General features: G+C 31.5%; 1 protein-coding gene across 46 annotated transcripts in view; it reads left to right on the forward strand.

The window, feature by feature from the left end:
• Positions 1 to 20,451, forward strand: part of RIMS2 (regulating synaptic membrane exocytosis 2) — a 587,808-nt gene that overhangs the window by 311,142 nt on the left and 256,215 nt on the right. For all 46 annotated transcript variants that reach the window (XM_032415998.1, XM_032415989.1, XM_032416001.1 and 43 more), the window contains 3 exons: positions 2,730 to 2,860; positions 8,313 to 8,484; positions 11,358 to 11,511. In XM_032415998.1, coding sequence (XP_032271889.1) covers positions 2,730 to 2,860; positions 8,313 to 8,484; positions 11,358 to 11,511 — 457 coding nt within the window. The remainder of the gene's footprint in view (positions 1 to 2,729; positions 2,861 to 8,312; positions 8,485 to 11,357; positions 11,512 to 20,451) is intronic.

Genomic DNA, 20,451 nt, shown 5'->3' on the forward strand with positions numbered 1-20,451 from the left:
ATGATGCCAGGATTTCTATTAATGAAATAGAGCTAAAATAAGAAGTATGTCATATCTAGAATTGTGGAGATACATTTGTTATATTTTGGGGAAATCAACATATATTTTAACCATTCATTTGAAAAGCACAGATAAGAAATTTAGGAATGTGATAAAATAATCTAGCTAAGATAATTCTGTTTTGATAAGGTGAACTGGATATCTATTAAAAACTTCAATGCAAGTCCTGTAATATAAAATGAAAATTAGGGCTATTGATCAAATGCCTAATTTAAGACAGTTTATTAAAAGTTTTAATTTTGATTAAAAAATCAGTAAAATTAAAAAGTGTCCGTTTTTTAATCTATATTATTTTAACATTTATATATTTGGAAAGTAGGATTTAATAGACTGTAAAGTATAATTGTGAAAATATGAAGGCCATATGCTTAATACCTGTTTGCATGAAAAATGAATATTATTGACAAATGATATTTTTGGTTTTCTATGGCATAAGAAATCTAAAAAGAATACTCCTTATCAAACATTAGAAGTTATGTATCTGAAATGTTTCTCTTTAACAATTTTAGAGGAGCAAAAAGATCGCCTGTGGAGATGGCAAGTGCTTAGTTTCATCCCTCAAAAAAATGGGCAGAAATCAGTGATTTTCTCGAATAATTATGAGCGTAGTCTAATAATAATTATTATTGTTTGCGTAAAGTTTATCAGAAATTTTTTCTTTAGCCTTTCAGAATCTTTTTCTCTTTGAAGTGCCTAATATTCATGTCATGATCCTCAGAGAAGGATTTTTAAATATCATGGGAAAATAAAGCCATAAGCTTTTATTGCTATAGAAAATAGAGAATATCAGAAATTAATATGGTTTTGGTGACACATTTTAGAGGAACCATGATGCTATCTGACAACATCTCTGTTTCATCTCATATACAAGACATTCTTGTATTTCTTACTTTTATTGTTGTTTTCCCCTTATGTCTTTTGCCAGAAGAATAGTTTCTTTTTTCCACTTACCCTCATCTGTATCTATGTTCTCATATTGTTACACAAGGAAATATTTGAACTTTTTTTCTATTTGCATGTTAGAGTCTTTTTTTTTTTTTTCCCAGGTTGTTGATCCCCTAGTTTAAGGCAGTGGTTCTCAAACTTTAATGCCTATGAGAATCCCCAGGAGGATTTGTTAAAATGCAAGTTCCTGGGCCCCATTCTGATTCAGTAGGTGAGAGGTGGGCCACAGGAACTTCTTTACAAATAAGCCAGATAACACTGATATAAGGAGGTTAGGGAACCACACTTTAAGAAAAACTTGTCTAGAGACCATACCTGGCAGCTCTATTAGGAAAACTTTGTTACACAACAGCAAGATAATACCTGCATTAAACATAAGGACTTAGTACAACATAAAGAGTAATAATTATAGTTTTTAAAAATTAAATTTTCTTACTGTTACTAAGAGGGCTAATTCCATTTGACTGAAAAGCAGAATAAATAATTTTATGTACTCTTCTGGGCCATAAGTCTTCCTCTCCTGAGTCAAAGTCTTGCTCAGCCTCTCATTCTCTAAAATATGAAGTGAGGGACACAACAAAACCATGCTAGAAATGGAACTGCACTACCAGTATATCATATATACATGCATATATATTTATTTTATATGATTTTTATATATATGTATATATATATACACTTCAGGAGGAGAGGGAAGGACTGACATGAGATATATATTTAAATTTTTTAAACTGCTGCAAATGTACATCCAAATTAAAGGAAAAATTAAACTATTAAAAAGCATATAAACCCCAAAACTATATATAAACCATAATTTTATCCCCAAATTTCAGGTTTTGGATTCAATATCAAGATAGTGGTCAAAGATGTGCTGAGTTCTGAGCCAAAATGTGGGCAGAGCCACAGTTAGAAATCCTGACATGGTAGAAACAGCTAGCTAGGTGTGGGAGTGTGAGGTATGTGTGTGGGAGGTGATAATTGTTAAATCAAATGAATTTAGCAGCTGGATGTGAAGTTCTAATCCCTAATTATGTCATGGGGTAATTACTCACATTTTCTCATCTCCAGTGATAAAATATACCCTGTTATTCTAAGGATGTGATACATCTTCCTCACTAATGAAAAAGGGACTTTATATCTGTGTAAGAAAAATCTATAAAGATGAATTTATTATGGTTTTAAATACAAACTTAAGGAGTCTATTGACTAAAGCTACTAATAATTCCACCTTGCTTATAATCTTTGAAATGTCTTTTAAATGAAATGTTTTGTCTTTTAAAACATTTGCTTAAAAATTCCCTATGAATGCCATATAAATAAGGTATCTATTCAATTCATTTGAGCAATTATTTTGAACTCATTATTGTAGGGGAACTAAAATGAACCACAGTGATTCTTTCATAAAGATAGACACAGAGCAGTCATTGTATATAAAGTTCTTAGTTATGGCAGTATAATTATTACATGCATGTTAATAAGCAATCAAATTAGGATAACAAAAAGCTCAAGTGATTTATCAGTCAACCCCAAGTATCTGAATTATTTCCTCTATTCATTGAAGTTATTATAGCATATCCTTTTATTTTAACTATCTGCAACTTACTAGTAGAACTTACATTCTGTGCTCACATTACTGTAAGAGAATGGGGCAAAGATTGGAAATATAAACATTATGGTATGGCAATAAAAGTTTGAGCTGATAAATGAATATTTTTGCTTTTCAGATAAAACTGTGGTTTGACAAGGTTGGTCATCAATTAATAGTTACAATTTTGGGAGCAAAGGATCTCCCTTCCAGGGAAGATGGGAGGCCAAGGAATCCTTATGTTAAAATTTACTTTCTTCCAGACAGAAGGTAGGGATGTGAAACAAAAATAAATGTTCTTGAAAATATATAAGAAATGTTAATAACAGTGGGTGTTTCAATTCTGTCTTATTTATTTTTATGTATCATGCGAGTCAGATATTTATGAAGTTTAACATAAGCATAATGATTCATATTATTCATATGATTCATATTACTCATATGATTCATATTAGTCTTCAAAACAGTGACAGTAAATGCTTCAAGATTGTTTTAAAACATATATCAAATGTTATAATATAGATGATTTTTTTGAATATTTATTTTACATTGTATGGATTCTTAAATGATGTATATTTTCATTTATCAAAATCATTAAAAATTATACTTTTTAAAATCAAGTGCATTTTTAGCACAATCTACAGAAGCAAAAAGCTGGAAATGATACTGAAAGGTATTCATCATATTCCTTTATGACTTCTACCTCCTCACACTAAGATATCATTTCTTTATATTCCATAAAATTAATGAGTGTTTTATGTTTCACCACACCATATCATCCAGGAAACTTTACCGCGGGGCCCAGAATCAGCTTCTTCAAGCGTCATTGGTTTGTGTCCATGCTAACTAGTATAAATGATATTGTTCTGCCCTAATTTAAACAGAGGAATTAGGATTGGAGAAATAGCTTTTCAAAAATGATCTAATCATTTTTAATTTCTGGAACATAAACGAATAAGACTATTGAATAGACATCATGAAAAAAAAGAATTAATGGCACCAATTACCTTTTCGCCAGCTGTTCTGCATCCCTGGTTTGCAGGACAGAGTGCTTTCAAGGTCTGGTCATTTTTTCTCAGGCTGGAAGTGGCCAGGCACAGATGTGATCTTCAACACGTTTACACACTTCTGGACCCTCATGTACTTAGTTCAAGTTGAAAATCGTCAGATTTGAGTGTCCAAGTATCATCTGAAGAACAATATCTCAAAGAAAAGGAGAAAAGAAAGGAAGTAGACCATTAACAAAGGCCTTACATTTTATGTGATACCTATTTTGAAGTGAAATTTGTGAAGAAAATTCCTCAGAAAATATGTCAAGGTGCTATCACATCTAAAGTGATTAGAAACTATTTGCCATATAATTTTATCTTACAAAATTTGCTTGAAGAAAAGTTGTTTTCTCACACCTTAGGTTGTCTTTTGGATAGGGATATACTTTGAACTGCAAAGGAAGAAGAGGATATTCATAACTGGGGCTTTTACCTAGCTTAAACTTTAGTTGGATGACAGATTTCATAGGCACATTACCCTGCCATCCTGGAGGCCACATCACCTGGCTTGTTAGAGCACACGTGGTTTCTAGTCCAAGCATTCTTAGAATGCCATCCTAACAACCTGCAGGACATGCTGCCTTCCCATCTATGTTCTTATGTGTACATAGAACTTAAGTTTCTACTCACTCAAATCTTTGAAGAAAGATACTTTTGAAGATGATAAGTCTTTCAAATTATGGAATTTATTATTTGATTGACTCTTTTTGTTTAGTTTTATTTTCTTTTACATACCCTCTCCCCCTTTCTGAGCAGATAGATCTCAAATGGAAAGGAAGGTCCCCTTCACCACTCCTTTATGTTTTAAATGTAGTGTTTTTTATCTTTTCTCAACACCAAAGAATGTGGGAAACACTTAAATATTTCATTCTCAAATTATTTCTCAGCTGTTTTCTTGTCTAGTATCAGGAATTTGAAGAATATTTAAGCAAGTTTGTTGCTTAGTTCATTGATTGATAAAGTTGTGTTGGGGTTTATCTTTATTTATTGGAAAGAGAGAGTGAGTGAGAGAGCACATGAGCGGAGGGAGAGGGAGAAGCAGATCCCCTTCTGAGCAGGGAGCTGGACATGGGACTTGATCCCAGGACCCTGAGAGCATGACCTGAGCTGAAGGCAGATGCTTAACCGACTGAGCCACCCAGGAGCCCCAGGGTTTTTTATCTTTAAAAGAGAAAAGAATTCTTTGGTTAACTCAGAAACAGCTACATTATCATCAGTTTTTTTTTTTTTCTGTTGATACAAGTTTTTACACATGCATAAAGGACTATTTATGCTTTTGGTATGAATTATTCCATTTTTCTTGAGTTTTTCTGGGAGAAAAACTATTTGAATAGGTGAATGTAGAAAATAATTGATACCTTTTTATTGATAAGAATTCCTGGAGGGACACGTGAGACTGCACTGAAGAGATTTAGACTGCAACATCACTGTGTTAGTCAATCCATTCAAAACATTATTTTCTAAGTAATGAACTATGTACTCTAAAAAATAGCTGGGTGTGCTTTCCACTCTTTTATATCTTGAAGTAAAGTTGGTTTTCAGTCAAAATACATTTCTTTCTCTCATTTTGAGTGAACACATCAAGTCTTTGCATACAGTTACTCTAGTAAATTAAATGGAAACCAAAAATACTGGTAGCATGAAAATACATAGAAAAGCCTTTAGGTTAGATTTTATTTAAAAAAAATAGTTTCCATTCTTAACAGGTAAATGATGCTGTTAGAGATCAATGATTTATTTTATTGTTGTTGGGCTGCTATTAAAAAAAAAATCTCAATAGTATGCGTATTGATCTTAGTTTTTAAATACTCTTAGCAACTTTTCAGTGTTTGACTTATACAACCTGATCTTATTTTCTTTGTTTCTTTGTTTTTTTAATTTTATTATGTTATGTTAATCACCATACATTACATCATTAGTTTTTGATGTAGTGTTCCATGATTCATTGTTTGCGTATAACACCCAGTGCTCCATTCAATACGTGCCCTCTTTAATACCCATCACCAGGCTAACCCATCCCCCCACCCCCCTCCCCTCTAGAACCCTCAGTTTGTTTCTCAGAGTCCATAGTCTCTCATGGTTTGTCTCCCCCTCCAATTTTCCCCCCTTCATTTTTCCCTTCCTGCTATCTTCTTCTTCTTCTTCTTCTTTTTTTTTTTTTTAACATATAATGTATTATTTGTTTCAGAGATACAGGTCTGTGATTCAACAGTCTTACACAATTCACAGCGCTCACCATAGCACATACCCTCGCCAATGTCTATGTTTGTTTTACGATTTTATTTTTAAGTAATCTGTATACCCAACATGGGGCTCGAACTCACAACCCCGAGATCAAGAGTTGCATGTTCCACTGACTGAGCTGCCCCCCCTTTTTAACCTGTTGTTATTTTGAAGGTTTTTGTTATACTTCTAAAAGAAAAACTCATGTGCTTTTTTTTTTTTAACTTGCTGAAGATAATTTTTCATGGTTCTTTGCATGGATTGGTGGTTCAGTACACACTAAATTACCTTATTAATGTTAATTGTACATGGTGGATGTGCGAGGAATTTCAGTGATTGTCTACTCTTCTTCCTACCCAGTATAGAAATCCCTTCTGAAATAGTCCTCCTTATCTGAGAACTTTTTTCACTCCTTAAGAGGAAATCAAGGTTTATTCTTCTATTCCCTTTCGAATTGCAGTATAAACCGTTGTTGAATTATGCAACAAGGCTCCCACTAAATGCTTTCTTCCTGGCTTTAAAGGAGGGAACTTTCTCTCTTCACAGGGTCTCATAATTAATTTTTTAAAGTGTGGAATATACATAGATGCTTTATAAATATTTGCGAAAATTTTAGATGAAGAGAGGAGATGACAGGAGTAAGAAATCATAATCCTCGTTATTATTTCTATTATTTAGTTATTTTTATTTATAATACCACATTTCCATAACATGGAATAGAGTTAAAATTTCCTACATGGGTTTGCAAAGTTATTTTCCTAACAAGACCATAGAAATTAATAAAGATAACATTGTTTTAAACTGTCTTTCTGCCACATTAAATATATGAGCTCTGGAAACATATGTGCTCTTGATTAGTTAAATCCAATCTGTATTGAGCATTACACCTTGTATTTACCTAAGAGAAGAAGTTGCATAGCCTCCCCAATCCAGAGACACCCTGTCCTTTCTTAGTTCTCCCTGGTTCCTATATTCCAACAGTCTTAGAATTGTGTTGTGCTGAGGGAATTTGTGGCAGTTAATACGGTTCTTCTCAGAGTTTATGGTCCACTTCTCACTTCAAATAAGCTCTCTAGATAGCTTAACGTTTTCTTCCTAGATGATTTTCTTTATTCCTATCTAGCCATTGATCCTCTCTAATAAGCTAGAGTAGTGATCTCCAAAAGGAATGGATGCACCCAGGGGATGTCTAAGACAATCCATTGGAGTTCAGGAAGAAATATTTGAATTTTCTAAATTTTAACCTAATTATTTTTAATTTCTAATTTTGTATATTCACAAATTCACACAATATATTAGTACAACAGTACAGTAATACACGTATATATTTCATAAATATATATGCATATAATGGGATGCTTTGTCAAAAACATTCACTTGATAGAAATATGCAGTCAAAAAAAGTACAGAAGCCTCTGAGCTAGAAGCCCCATCTATTAGGGATGGCCAGCTTGCATTTCCAGCCCACATTATAGTGGTGACCTCACATAGAAATAATTTTACAGGGGCGCCTGGGTGGCTCAGTCAGTTAAGCATCTGACTCTTCGGGGACCTTGTGCGCTGGTGGTAGGAATATAAATTGGTGCAGCCATTATGGAAAACAGTATAGAGGTTCCTCAAAAAGTTAAAAATACAGGGGCACCTGGGTGGCTCAGTCAGTTAAGCAGCTGATTCTTGATTTCAGCCCAGGTCATGATCTCAGGGTCCTGAGATGGAGCCCTGTGTGGAGCCCTATGGGATGTGAAGCCTGCTTAAGGTTCTCTCTCTCCCTCTACCCCTCCCCCACCCTCTCTAAAAAAAGAAAAAAAAAGAAATAATTTTACAGTGCTTTTAAAGACCTGATAACTGTCAAATGGACAAGTATGTATTTCTTTATGCAAGAAAGTAACTTGATAAAATGTAATTATAATTGCTCAGCTGAACTATATGGATAAAAAGTAAACATCACAATTTATTGGACTTTTGTGCAATTACACTTCTGTAGTTTAAGTGAGCAGCATATGTAATGTTATCGGTTCATTGCCATTTTGAAGGTTCCCAATAGGGCAATATGTATTATAGAGTTAATATTCTTCAGTCTGGTTTTATTTAGATTTTGAGAAAGATGAAGTTTTTAATTATCATGGAAGGATTTCAGATTTATTGAAATATTGCCTTATGGAGCACTGGGTGTTATGCGCAAACAATCATGGAACACCACATCAAAAACTAATGATGTACTGTATGGTGACTAACATAACTTAATAAAATTTAAAAAAAAGAAATATTGCCTTTATAAAGTGATGTAATTATATCCTTATAAATTTTAGTAGGAATTTAAATGATTATAATATTTATAATGTATGATAAATTGTGGTAAAATTTCACTCCCTGCCTGAGAAATTTTAAATGAATAATTTTTAGGGCAAAACTTAAAGGTTTAAGTTCATATGTTCTTATCTTTTTTATAGTGATAAAAACAAGAGAAGAACTAAAACAGTAAAGAAAACATTGGAACCCAAATGGAACCAAACATTCATTTATTCCCCAGTCCACCGAAGAGAATTTAGGGAACGAATGCTAGAGATTACTCTCTGGGATCAAGCTCGAGTTCGAGAGGAAGAAAGTGAATTCTTGGGAGAGGTATCTGGAATTTTAAAGCTGAGACTATTCATGTCCTCTTAAATACTTTTCTTTATGTGATTATCAGTAAAATCTTCTATTTTGAATATCTGGAAAAGTAAACAGTTTCTTTCTTGGAATGTATTTAGCTACTGCTCCAAGACAAAACATTGATGCCATAAAAAATGGTTTCTAAATAATCTGACAATTTTTAGATGTTTATTCCTATTGTAGAAATCTCAGTGTTGATGCTGAAAGGTTGGTTTGTGTTTCACAAATGTATTGCATTTGTGGCAGTTAATACAGTTCTGTTTAGCTCCCAGAGCTAAATAGTGATTTATCATTACACAGCAGTTCTCATATACATAATCACGAACACTATCATGTTTGCACAGGACCCTAAAAGGAAATAAAAAGATTCATTTATTCCTGTGGGCTGATTTCCTTTGTAAATTTATTAAATATTCATATTATAGAATCCATATTATGATATGGTTCGTATTAAAAATCTATTCTTCACTTTCTTTCCCATTTTGAATTCCTAGTGGCATGATATGTTGAACACAAGAGTTTTAAATAAGACAGACTTTGATTCATATTAAACCTTTTTCGCTTACCAGTTAGTTTGAGCTTAGACAAGTTCTTTTAACCTTTGTTAGCCTTGGTATCCTTATCTGTAAAAGTTGAATAAGACCAATCTAGCAGTTTCTTTCTGAGAATTAAGATAATATATGACATCATTCTTAACATACAGTAGACACTTCTAATTTGGTTTTGTCTCCCCATTTAAGAGTTTTTGTAAAGGTTAAATTAATAAATGTAAATAAAAATGTTTTTTAAATTATCAAATGATATACAAATATTAGTTATTACAGACTTGCAGTAATAAGCATTATTTCTGTAATGGGAAAACTGCATTTCCCTGATGATTAGTGATGTTGGGCATCTGTTTATGTGTCTATTTGGCCATCTGTATGTCTTCCTTGGAAAAATGTCTGATCATGTCTTCTGCCCATTTTTTAAATTGGATTATTTGGGTTTTTTGGTGTTGAATTACATAAGTTCTTTATATATTTTTGATATTAATCCCTTGCTGCATATATCATTTGCAAATATCTTCTCCCGTTCAGTGGTTGCCTTGTTGTTTTGTTGAATGTTTCCTTTGTTGTGAAAAAGCTTTCTGTTTTAATGTCCCAATAGTTAATTTTTGCTTTTGTTTCTCTTACCTTAGGAGACATATTTAGAAAAATGTTGCTATGGCCCATGTCAGAGAAATTACTGCCCATGCTCTCCTCTAGGATTTTTATGGTTTCAGGTCTCATTTAAGTCTTTAAAACCCATTTTGATTTTGTATATGGTGTAAGAAAGTGGTCCAGTTTCATTCTTCTCATGTAGATGTCCAGTTTTTCCAACATCATTTGTTGAAGAGACTATATTTTTCCCATTATATATTCTTGCTTCCTTTGTTGAAGATTAATTGACCATATAATTGTGGGTTGATTTCTGGACTCTCCATTCTGTTCCATTGATCTATGTATCTATTTTTGTGCCAGCACCATACTGTTTTGATTACCGTATCTTGAAATCTGGGATTTGATACCTCTATTTTTGTTTTTCTTTTTCAAGATTGTTTTGGCTATTTGGAGTCTTCTGTAGTTCCATATAAATTTTAGGATGATTTGTTCTAGTTCTTTGAAAAATGTTGTTGGTATTTTGATAGAGTTGCGTTAAATCTATAGATTGCTTTAGGAATATGGATGTTTTAATAATAATCTTCCAATGCACGAGCATGGAATATCTTCCCATTTGTTTGTGTCATCTTCAATTTCTTTCATCAGTGTTTTACAGTTTTCAGAGTACAGGGCTTTCACCTCCTTGGTTAAGTTTATTCCTAGGTATTTTTTTATTTTTTGTGCCATTGTAAATAGGATTGTTTTCTTAATTTCTCTTTCTGCTACTTCATTATTAGTGTATAGAAATGTACCAGATTTCTGTATTTTGATTTTGTATCCTGTGACCTTACTGAATTTATCAGTTCTAGTATTTTTTTGTTAGTCCTTAGGATTATCTATATATAGTATCATGTCATCTGCAAATAGTGAAAATTTTGCTTCTTCCTTACCAATTTGGATGCCTTTTATTTCTTTTTCTTGACTGATTGCTATGGCTAGGACTTCTAGTACTATGTTGAATAACAGTGGTGAGAGTGGACATCTTTGTCTTTTTCCTAATCTTACAGGAAAAGTTTTCAGTTTTTCACCTTTGAATATGATGTTAGCTGTAGGTTTTTCATATATGGCCTTTGTTATGTTGAGGTATGTTCCCTCTAAACCTACTTTTTTAGGGTTTTTATCATGAATGTACTTTGTCAAGTGCTTTTCTGCATCTACTGAAATGATCGTATGGTTTTTTTCCTTTCTCTTATTGATATGATGTATCACACTGATAGATTTGTGTATATTGAACTACCCTGCATACCAGGAATAAATCCCACTTGATTGTGGTGAATGATTTTTTAATGTATTTTGGATTTCGTTTGCTAATATTTTATTGAGAATTTTTGCATCTGTGTTTATCAGAGATATTGGCCTGTAGTTTTTTTTTTTTTTTCTTTTTTGTAGTGTCTTTATGTAATGGCAAATTTAACAGTAGGTGGGTGGTCAGAGGTCTATAAAATATCTAGATATTTAAAATTATTAAGTCAATAAGAAGTTATGCATATTTATCTTTTATTTAGTTATTGTCAAAACATATGGACAATTTTGTAACATGACATTGCTTTTGACCTAACAACATTATTATTATAATTATCATTATTATAAAAGTTATGAGACCATTTAAGGGAGTTTCTATATTGTAGATATATAATCTTCTTTTGTCTCTTGACTTTGTAGATTTTAATTGAATTAGAAACAGCATTATTAGATGATGAGCCACATTGGTACAAACTTCAGACCCATGATGTTTCTTCATTACCACTTCCCCACCCTTCTCCATATATGCCGCGACGACAGCTCCATGGAGAAAGCCCAACAAGGAGGTTGCAAAGTAAGTTTTCAGTGAGATTTATCAGACCTTTATTGAATTATCTTAAACGATATATATGTCATAGAATTTGAAGATCCCATTATGGGTATTAACAAGCATCTATTAGTGTTTTCATAGCTATTGATGGTTTTAAATTGATACACTAAAATGAGGTTATATTTATAGCATTCATTTATCACAGTATGACCCCAAATGAAACACAGTTATGTTTTAATTTTGGCTATTGGAAACTTATGTAAGAATGAGATAGCAGCTATAGTAAAATTTGGTCATGTAGCTATACATATCTGAAATTATGATTTCCATCTTCATTATGCCAAGTATTTTATAAGTATGGAGGATGGCAAGTATAGCATAGTGGTTGAAACCATGACCATGAGCATTAGTCAAACAAACATGGGTTTAGAATTTGATTCTCTCACTTAAGAGCCATATGACTTCAGGTAGGTTTTCTCTCTATGATTCACTTTCCTCATTATTTCCTCAAAAATAATACCTACATTAAGGGTGGTTATAAAAGTTAAATATTCTCAGGAATATAAACTGATGTGATTATTGTTGTTGTTATTATTATCATCATCAGTGTTGGCATTTTACCCTGAATTATACATAGTCCAAAGTATCAAGTAGAATTTGATCAATTCAGAGAATATTAAAAGAAACTTGGAAATGTTTTCTAGACTGAAAAGTGGCATTACTGGTTTGTTGTTCCTGCGAATCTAATTTGTTTTCTTGATGTGTCTATTATAAAGGGGGGGGGTTGTCTCCTCGCTTCTTTGTGTAGCGTTCATGGGATAATTTTATCTTCATGGAGTCAGCACGTTCCAGGCTTAGCAACATTTTTTTTGTGAAGTAATGGAGAATTGATTGACATTAAACAAATTGCAGAAGTATAAATTTATAAGCACAAAAGCCATGTCATTTATCAATCATGGGAAATATATTTGGCAACATAACAAATGACTGTTGTCTACATGGATCACAATCTCCCTGCTGAATAGAGGACTAAATTATATATCAGAAGGCTATTTGATGAATAGAGAATTAGAGCAAAGGATAGGTCTTATGGGATATTTAGTCATAGGAAAGCCTAGAGAATTACCTTCACTCCTTTTTAAAATAATGTCTCTGATGACTAGAATTTTATTTTCACTAGCTACAATCTTTTATGCTTGGGTGGTATTATTTAAACACTAATTTTACAGCACTCACTTTTTTCAGCTTCTCCACAGAGTAAACATTTACCCACTGTTATTTGCATTGGCCTTAACATCATTTTTTGTTGTAGTAATTACACTACTATGAATTTTATGTGGACTCACTTAGTGTCTATTCTTTCGGGTCACTGTACTCTACTAAGTCATTCTCTCTAAATCACAATGTAGGATCATGGGTTAGTACATGAAGTTTACTAATGTAAATCAATTTGTACTAATTCTTATAGCTTAAGTTTATAGCTTAAGTTTACTAATGTAAATCAATTTGTACTAATTCTTATAGCTAATGCTAATACTTATTCTAGTTGCTATTACAATAACTAGTTTTAATGACTTTTAATATCTGAAACTCTTAAATCTACCAACAATTTTCATTACTTTTTTCCTCCCCAGTGAATTAAGAATAGTGTATGTGAAGAACAATGAGAATAGAGTTCTTTCTAGTTAGCTACATGTATCATAGATTTTCATGCAATTAATTTGACTTAGTCGAGTTTGTAGCTTTTAATATTTAATCATCCCCCAAATGACTCCTCTGCTACTTAATCATTAATAGTATTAAATTCATTCATGGGTAATATGGTTTCATGTTGCACCATTCAGTCTTGTCACTACCTACCAACTAACCTCTAATAAAATAGATTTTCAATATTTGAACATATGGGAAAAATTGGTGTTTTACACCTAAAATGTAATCATAATTTATTAGCAATGTGTAGGACTGAAGATAAGTAAAAATATGTACATATGCATAAAGGAAATGAAGATTAGGAAATAACACTTAGAAATAGTTAGAAAGTTAAAGACATTACTATTGGCTGAGGATATATTGTTCATCAATGTTGAGCATTTAATATTTTCTTAATTCTTTTTGAGATAGAAGTCCAGGCAACCTTGATTATAAGGTTTGAATGGTTTCCCCAGTAAAGGAATTAGTGAAAGTATTTGAAATAGATGGCTTCTTCTTACACCAGTATTTCCGTATGTGGCAAAATAAGAGGGTTCTATGTCAAGTTAAGACATGTATAAATAAACATTAATTACTTTAAAAATTCATTCATAAGAATGACCTCCTTCAAGGTTTTTTTTTTTTTTCATGGAGAGAGTAAATATTGCATTTATTTATAAGTATGTCTTATTTCTTATTTGGTCAAAAATCATGGTTATTAACATATTTGATGGAATATATGCATGAACAGTTATCATCAAAAATATATAATAATCCCTCATTTATTCTCTACATCTGCATAATAGAATATGTTGGTAATTCAATCTCTGAGGCCGTGAGCTGAGGCTATGAGCTTATTGAATATATATGGGTATTTACTGGTATTGTTGGAATTCTGTTTTCTCTGCTCATGATTTCCTATTTTAAATTTGTAGATTCAAATGATTCAAAAAAGTACTTCATTTCCATGGACATTTGTAATTTATAATTTTAAACATGTAAGGAAATATTTTAAAAACCACTCTGATAATAATTATTTCATATATCTTATAGCTAACTTTAATATTTTCTTAATTCTTTTTGAGATAGAAGTCCAGGCAACCTTGATTATAAGGTTTGAATGGTTTCCCTAGTAAAGGAATTAGTGAAAGTATTTGAAATAGATGGCTTCTTCTTACACCAGTATTTCTGTATGTGGCAAAATAAGAGGGTTCTATGTATTAAAACATCTATAGAAAGGGCCACTTGCTCATTGCTCATGTCTGAAAGAAATTAGGTTATGAGAAATTAAAATTTTAATATGAAAGTAATATTTTCTACAATTTTTAACTTCAGTCTACATTTACCACTCCTATCCCAGATATTTAGACATTACCAAATGATGGGACCGTGCATATTTCAAAGAGTGATTGATTAAGCATTTTTAAAAAGATGTAAGCAAGATTGGAACCATATGTTCAAATAACTAAAATTTATCAATAGAGAAGTGAGATTGCTTTTTTAGATGGTAAGATGTCTCACATATTCACATAATTTTATTTTGACTCATTGGTAAGAAACTATTCATTACTGTCCTGACACATAAAGAGATTGTTTTTGAAGGTGTATTTTGATGTTTAAGTTTTTATTTTTATATATTCTTTACTGTCATTCAGTTAAAGTTGCATAGTGTCTTAAGTGAAGTATTTTCCTTTTTAACATGACAGAAGTCATTTACAAATTTGTTTGTTGCTTGGTATCTTATTCACCATTCTCATCACAAATTGAACTATACGGATGAAAAAGAGTTTTCTTTTTTGATCCTTTATTCTTTTCCTAGTCCCATTTTAATCAGATTCATCTCTTTGACATCTCAAATGTTAATTCTTTATTTAGCAAAATGTAACATTATTACCTTTTCACTTTTTAAAATAGATAACATCATATCTACTATATTTTTATACAGTCTCATAACCACAAGTCTTTAGAAAAGTGAATGGAAATAAATTATTGGGACAAAACCAATATGATGGTTTTGAGAGGTGTACGATAGAAGAGATGTGATTTAATCATTTAAGTTTCTCAAGATTTCAACTATTTGGGATGATTTTTGGCCAGTATTCTAATTTTCTACCCCATTCTCTTATTTATCTCTTTCTTGGACTGCAGTACATATATAAAGACCTCTTAACATTGTTCTACAGGTTATTGAGTTCTGTTTATTTTTTAATCTTTTTTTCCTCTCTTACTCAGTTTTGATTATTTTTACTCATCTGTCTTCAAGTTACTGGTATTTTCTTCTACAGAGTCCAATTTCCTTGAAATCCATACTATGAATTGTTTTAGCAAAAATGTATTTTTCATTTTAAGATTTACATTTGGTTTTCTTAGAACTTCCTATATCCTTCCTGAAATTCCCTTTCTTTTATTATATCCCTGCGTGTATAATATTATATACATATATGATGTGTATGTGTGTAAATATATTAAATAATTTACAGGATCACATATGTAAATATGAAAAAATCCATAGCATTACATATATACATACATACACACATATGTATGTGCAGTATCTATAATATATTTACTTATATGTAATGCATGTGTGTGTGTGTGTAATCCTGTGAATTCTCTCATATATTTATAATATTTATTTTAAAGTCTGCTAACTTCAATATCTTAGTCTTCTGTGGGTCTACTTATATTTCTGGCTTTTCCTTTGATTCTGGACCACATTCTACTTGTTTTATATATATAATAATTTTTATTGAATACTAGACATTGAGTTTCATACATTTTAGAGACTCTGGATTTGGAAAAAGGTTGGTTTTTATTTTGGCAGACAGTGAAATTATTGAAGGATCACCTAAAACCTATGGAGGATATATTAAGTGTTCTTCCATAGTTCTAAGGCATAGTCCTTAGTCTGGTTTGTGGTTCTCATTCCTAATGTGTGAACTTTCCAAGCAAAGTCCAAGATATTGGCCAAAATCCTATCACATCACTGGACTTAACTCCAGACTCTGTGTCCTGTGCATCAAGAAGTTGCTGAAATCTCCTTGCATCTCTTTTAGCTTTTCAGCTGTGGCTTTCTTCTTGTTTTTCCTACTGCAGTTTACAATTTAGGGAAGGATTTAGGGGGCTGTTGTGTGTAAATTTTGTGTCTCCTCTTTTCTGGCTCCCTCTTTTTCAGGATTTTCATTAAAATTCTAGCTGCTCTGACAACTCTGAATTCTGACCTCTGGCTCTTCAGCCATGTAAGAATGAAACTTTTTTCTTGGGCTATAGCTCCTCTGCAGGGCACCAAATTGGTAAGGCCCTTAGCAGAAAAGCTGTTTCAATATGCACTTTTCTTATTTCAAGGGTCATATCACCAATTTCTGCCTGCATTTGTTTGTTGTCTGATGTCTTTAAACAGTTTTTTATTAAAATATTTGTCCAGAATTTGTAATTATTACTGGCAGGGGAGTTAGTCCAATATAGGTTACTCTGTCATTCCCAGAAGCAGAACTCTACGTTTTTAGTAAACTTTTTACTGAAGTATAGCATCTATACAGAAATGTGTATAAATCATAAATATGCCCCCAAGTGAATTTTCACAAAGTAGCAGCAACATGTAAGTAGCACCCACATGTAAGTAGCACCCACATCAAGAAATAGAACATCACCAGCCTCCCTCTTGCTCTCTTCTAGTAGGTATTCCTCCTGCCAAGGTAACAGCTAACCTGATGTCAAACACCATAACATGGTTCGCTTATTTTTAACTTCATGTAAATGGAATACTCACACACACACACATCTGAATTTTATAGAATTGGAATTGCAAAATAGATTATTCTTTCACATCTGGCTTTTTTTTCATACTAATATGTTTGTGAGATTTATCAATATTGTTGCAAATAATTGCAGTTAACTTACTTTCATTGCTATACACAATTCCTTTCTATAAGTATACAAGAATTTATGCATTTTGCAGTTGACTAATAGTTTGCTTTCAGATTTTGGCCATTCCTAATAGTGCTGCTATGATCTTTCTCATACATACCTTTTTGTAATCATATGTGTTCATTTTTGCTTTGAATATACCTGATAATAGAATAGATGGGTAATATGCTATGCATATATTCAACTGCAGTAGATATTATTAAACAGTTTCTCAAACTGTACCCATTTTACTTCCTACAGTAAAAAACTGTACCAATTTGTACTTCCTATGGTAGTGTTGAGGGTTTGAGTTTCTCCACATCATTACTTGTTTTTGGAATTTTTATTTTCACTTACCCATTCACATGGATGTTCGGTGTTACCTCATTGTGGCTTTAATTTGCATTTCTTTAATGACTTTTTCATAGGTTAATAAACCGTTTAGATATCCTCTTTTATGAAGAGCCTAGTCAAATTTTTAGCTCATTTTTCGTTTGGGTTCTGTCTTTTCTTATTGCTTTATGAGGGTTTTTTTTGAAATTATAAATTTGAATTCTTTATAGCATAAATGTATTGCAAATGTATTTTACTTTATGACTTGCCTTTCCATTCTTTAATGGGATCTTTTAATCAACAGAAATTTTTTATGTTAAATGTATTTTAGTTTTCAATTTTTTTCTTTAGTGTTAGTGTGTTGTGATCTGTATAAAAATATCTTTATCTTCTTCAAGGTCATAGTGATATTTTTATGTTTTCTTCTAGAATAGTGCTTTACTCTGCTTGTTAAATCTACAACTCATTTGGAATTGAGTTTTGTATATTGTGTGAGGCAGGGATCAAAATTCATTCTTAACCCTCTGGATGTCCACTTGATCCAGTACATTTATTAAAAAAGCCATGTGCATGTGGGTAACTTTTTGAAGTCTATTCCTTTCAATTAGGCAACTTTTCTGTTCTTGTGCCAGTACCAAAGTGTCTTAATTACTGTAGGTCTGTAATAAATTGTGGTATCTGGAAGTGTAACTAACCCAGCTTTGTTCTTCTTTAAGATCATTGTTAATACTCTTAATTTTTTTGCACTTAATAAACAAATTGAGTATCAAATGATCATTTTTCATAAATACCCTTCTGGAATTTTGATTCAAATTACATTCATCAGTTTGGGGAGAACTGAAGTCTCTCCAGGGAGTGAGGAAAATTCCACTCCATGAATCTGATATATCTCTAAGTAATATTTTAATAGGTTTCAAATCTTTACTATATCGGTATCTAGGGATTTGATTTAAATTGATGTTGGTATTCAGAAATAAAAGTTATTTATTATTATTCAATGAATCCTAATAACATTTCCATACATTATTTTGAGTTTTGATGTACAATATTATCTTACCTGTGAATAATGACAATTTCTCTTCTTTCAAATTGTTATACCTTGCTTTCCTTTTTCTTACTTAATGTTTTGGCAAGGTCTTATCATAAAATGCTGAGGGTATTGTTGAGTAGAAATTGCCATCCATGTTTTGTTCCCCATTCCTTAGGAAAATCTTTAAATATTTCTCAATTATAGTTGATATTTTTCTGTAATTAGTGTAAGATTTTTACACTACACTGAGATTCAGGAAGTTCTATTTTATTCCTAGTTTGATGAAAGTTTTTAATCCTGGATGGATATTGAATTGTATCAGTTTTTTCTGCATATATGTGTATAAGCATATGATATTTCTCTTTTATTCTATTACTGTGGTATATTACATTGATTTTCAAATGTTAATCTAGCACTCCTGTGATGAATTCAGGTAGTTCACGATGCATTGTCATTTTATCTATCCCACGTTTCAATTTGCTGATACTATGTTTAGAATTTTTGCCTCTATATTCATGAGAAAGAAAGATTGTCTTTTATTAGCTTTTGTTATCAATGCTATACTGGCTTCAAAAAAGTACTAGGAAATGTTTCTTCTTTTTCTTTTAGATGTCTTATTTCCCTTTCTTGTAATAATCTCTGTCAAGTTTTGATTTCAGTGTTGTGCTGGCCTCATAAAAAGTGTTTGGAAGTGTACCATTATTTTCTATTTGAAAGAATTTCTCCATTATTGGTATTATTTCTTCTTTAAATGTTTAGAAGTGTTCACCATTTAAGTCGTCAAGGTTGACAATTTCTTAGTGTGTAAGCTTTAAATTATAATTTCAATTTCTCTGCTAAATTTAGAACTATTCAAAATTTGTGACTTGTGTCAGCATTGTTAAGTTGGATTTTCTTGGAATTTGTACATTTCTCCTAATTAAAAAATTATTTACATTAAAATACTCATAATAATATCTTGTTATCTAGTTAATGTCCATTGGATGAGTAGGGATGTCCTCTTTTCCCCAATGTTGGTAATTTGCTCCTTCTTTTTCCTTTCCTGTTTTTCTTGGTCAGACTTATATTAGTCTTTCAAACAAAAAAACCTGTTTTGTTTATTTTCTAGGTTGTATTTGTTTTTCTTTTCCACTAATTTTTATTCTTATTATATCTCTCCTTTACTTTTCTTAGATGTAGTTTGTTTGTTTCTCCTCATTTCTTCAGAAAATACTTACATAATTTTTTAGTGTGGTGCTTTCATTTACCTATCAGTTATTTAGGAGTATATTATTAAGTTTCCAAACGTTTGTTTGTTTGTTTATTTATTTATTTATTTTTTGATGTCTGGCATATTTCTCCTCTTGTAAGAGTATATATACTTTGAATCATTTGGAATCCTTAAAATTACTAATTTTCTTTCTGGTGCTTCATGTAACCAATTTTGGCCAGTGTTCTTGAAAAGAATGTTTATTTTGTCATAGTTCTGTACATGTTCTACAAGTTATTCAAGTTTATCAGTTTTGTTGTTCAAATCTGGGTTTGCTTTTTTTTTTCTGATCTGAGTATCCCATCAATTATTGAAAGTTGTTAACATTTCTATGTATGATTGTGGACTTTCTCCTTTTAATTTTGTCACTATTTGCTTAATGGATTTTGAAGTTATGTTATTGGACATATACAACTTTATTATCAGGTTAACAACAGTGTGCTTTGCAGAAAATCTTCAAATAATATCTTTCAAATAGAAAAAAGAGATAATAAACTTAATGAGTTAAACCTGTCATTAAAACACAATGTCCAGATCATTCAAGATGTAAAAAACTAAAATACATTAACAAACTAAATTGTTATACTTCTTCTAATAGACTGATAATTTTATCGTTACATAATTTGTCTTTTTATATCTAGGCATGCTTTTTCCTTAAGACCCTCTTTGCTTGATGTTAATAATGCTGTAGCTGCTTTTCTTTGGTTAACATTTTTTGGTGTGGTATATTACTCTCAATCCTTTTACTTTCCACTTC

This window comes from Phoca vitulina, unplaced genomic scaffold (genome assembly GCF_004348235.1).
Source record: "Phoca vitulina isolate PV1807 unplaced genomic scaffold, GSC_HSeal_1.0 scaffold18, whole genome shotgun sequence".
Classification (NCBI taxonomy): domain Eukaryota; kingdom Metazoa; phylum Chordata; class Mammalia; order Carnivora; family Phocidae; genus Phoca; species Phoca vitulina.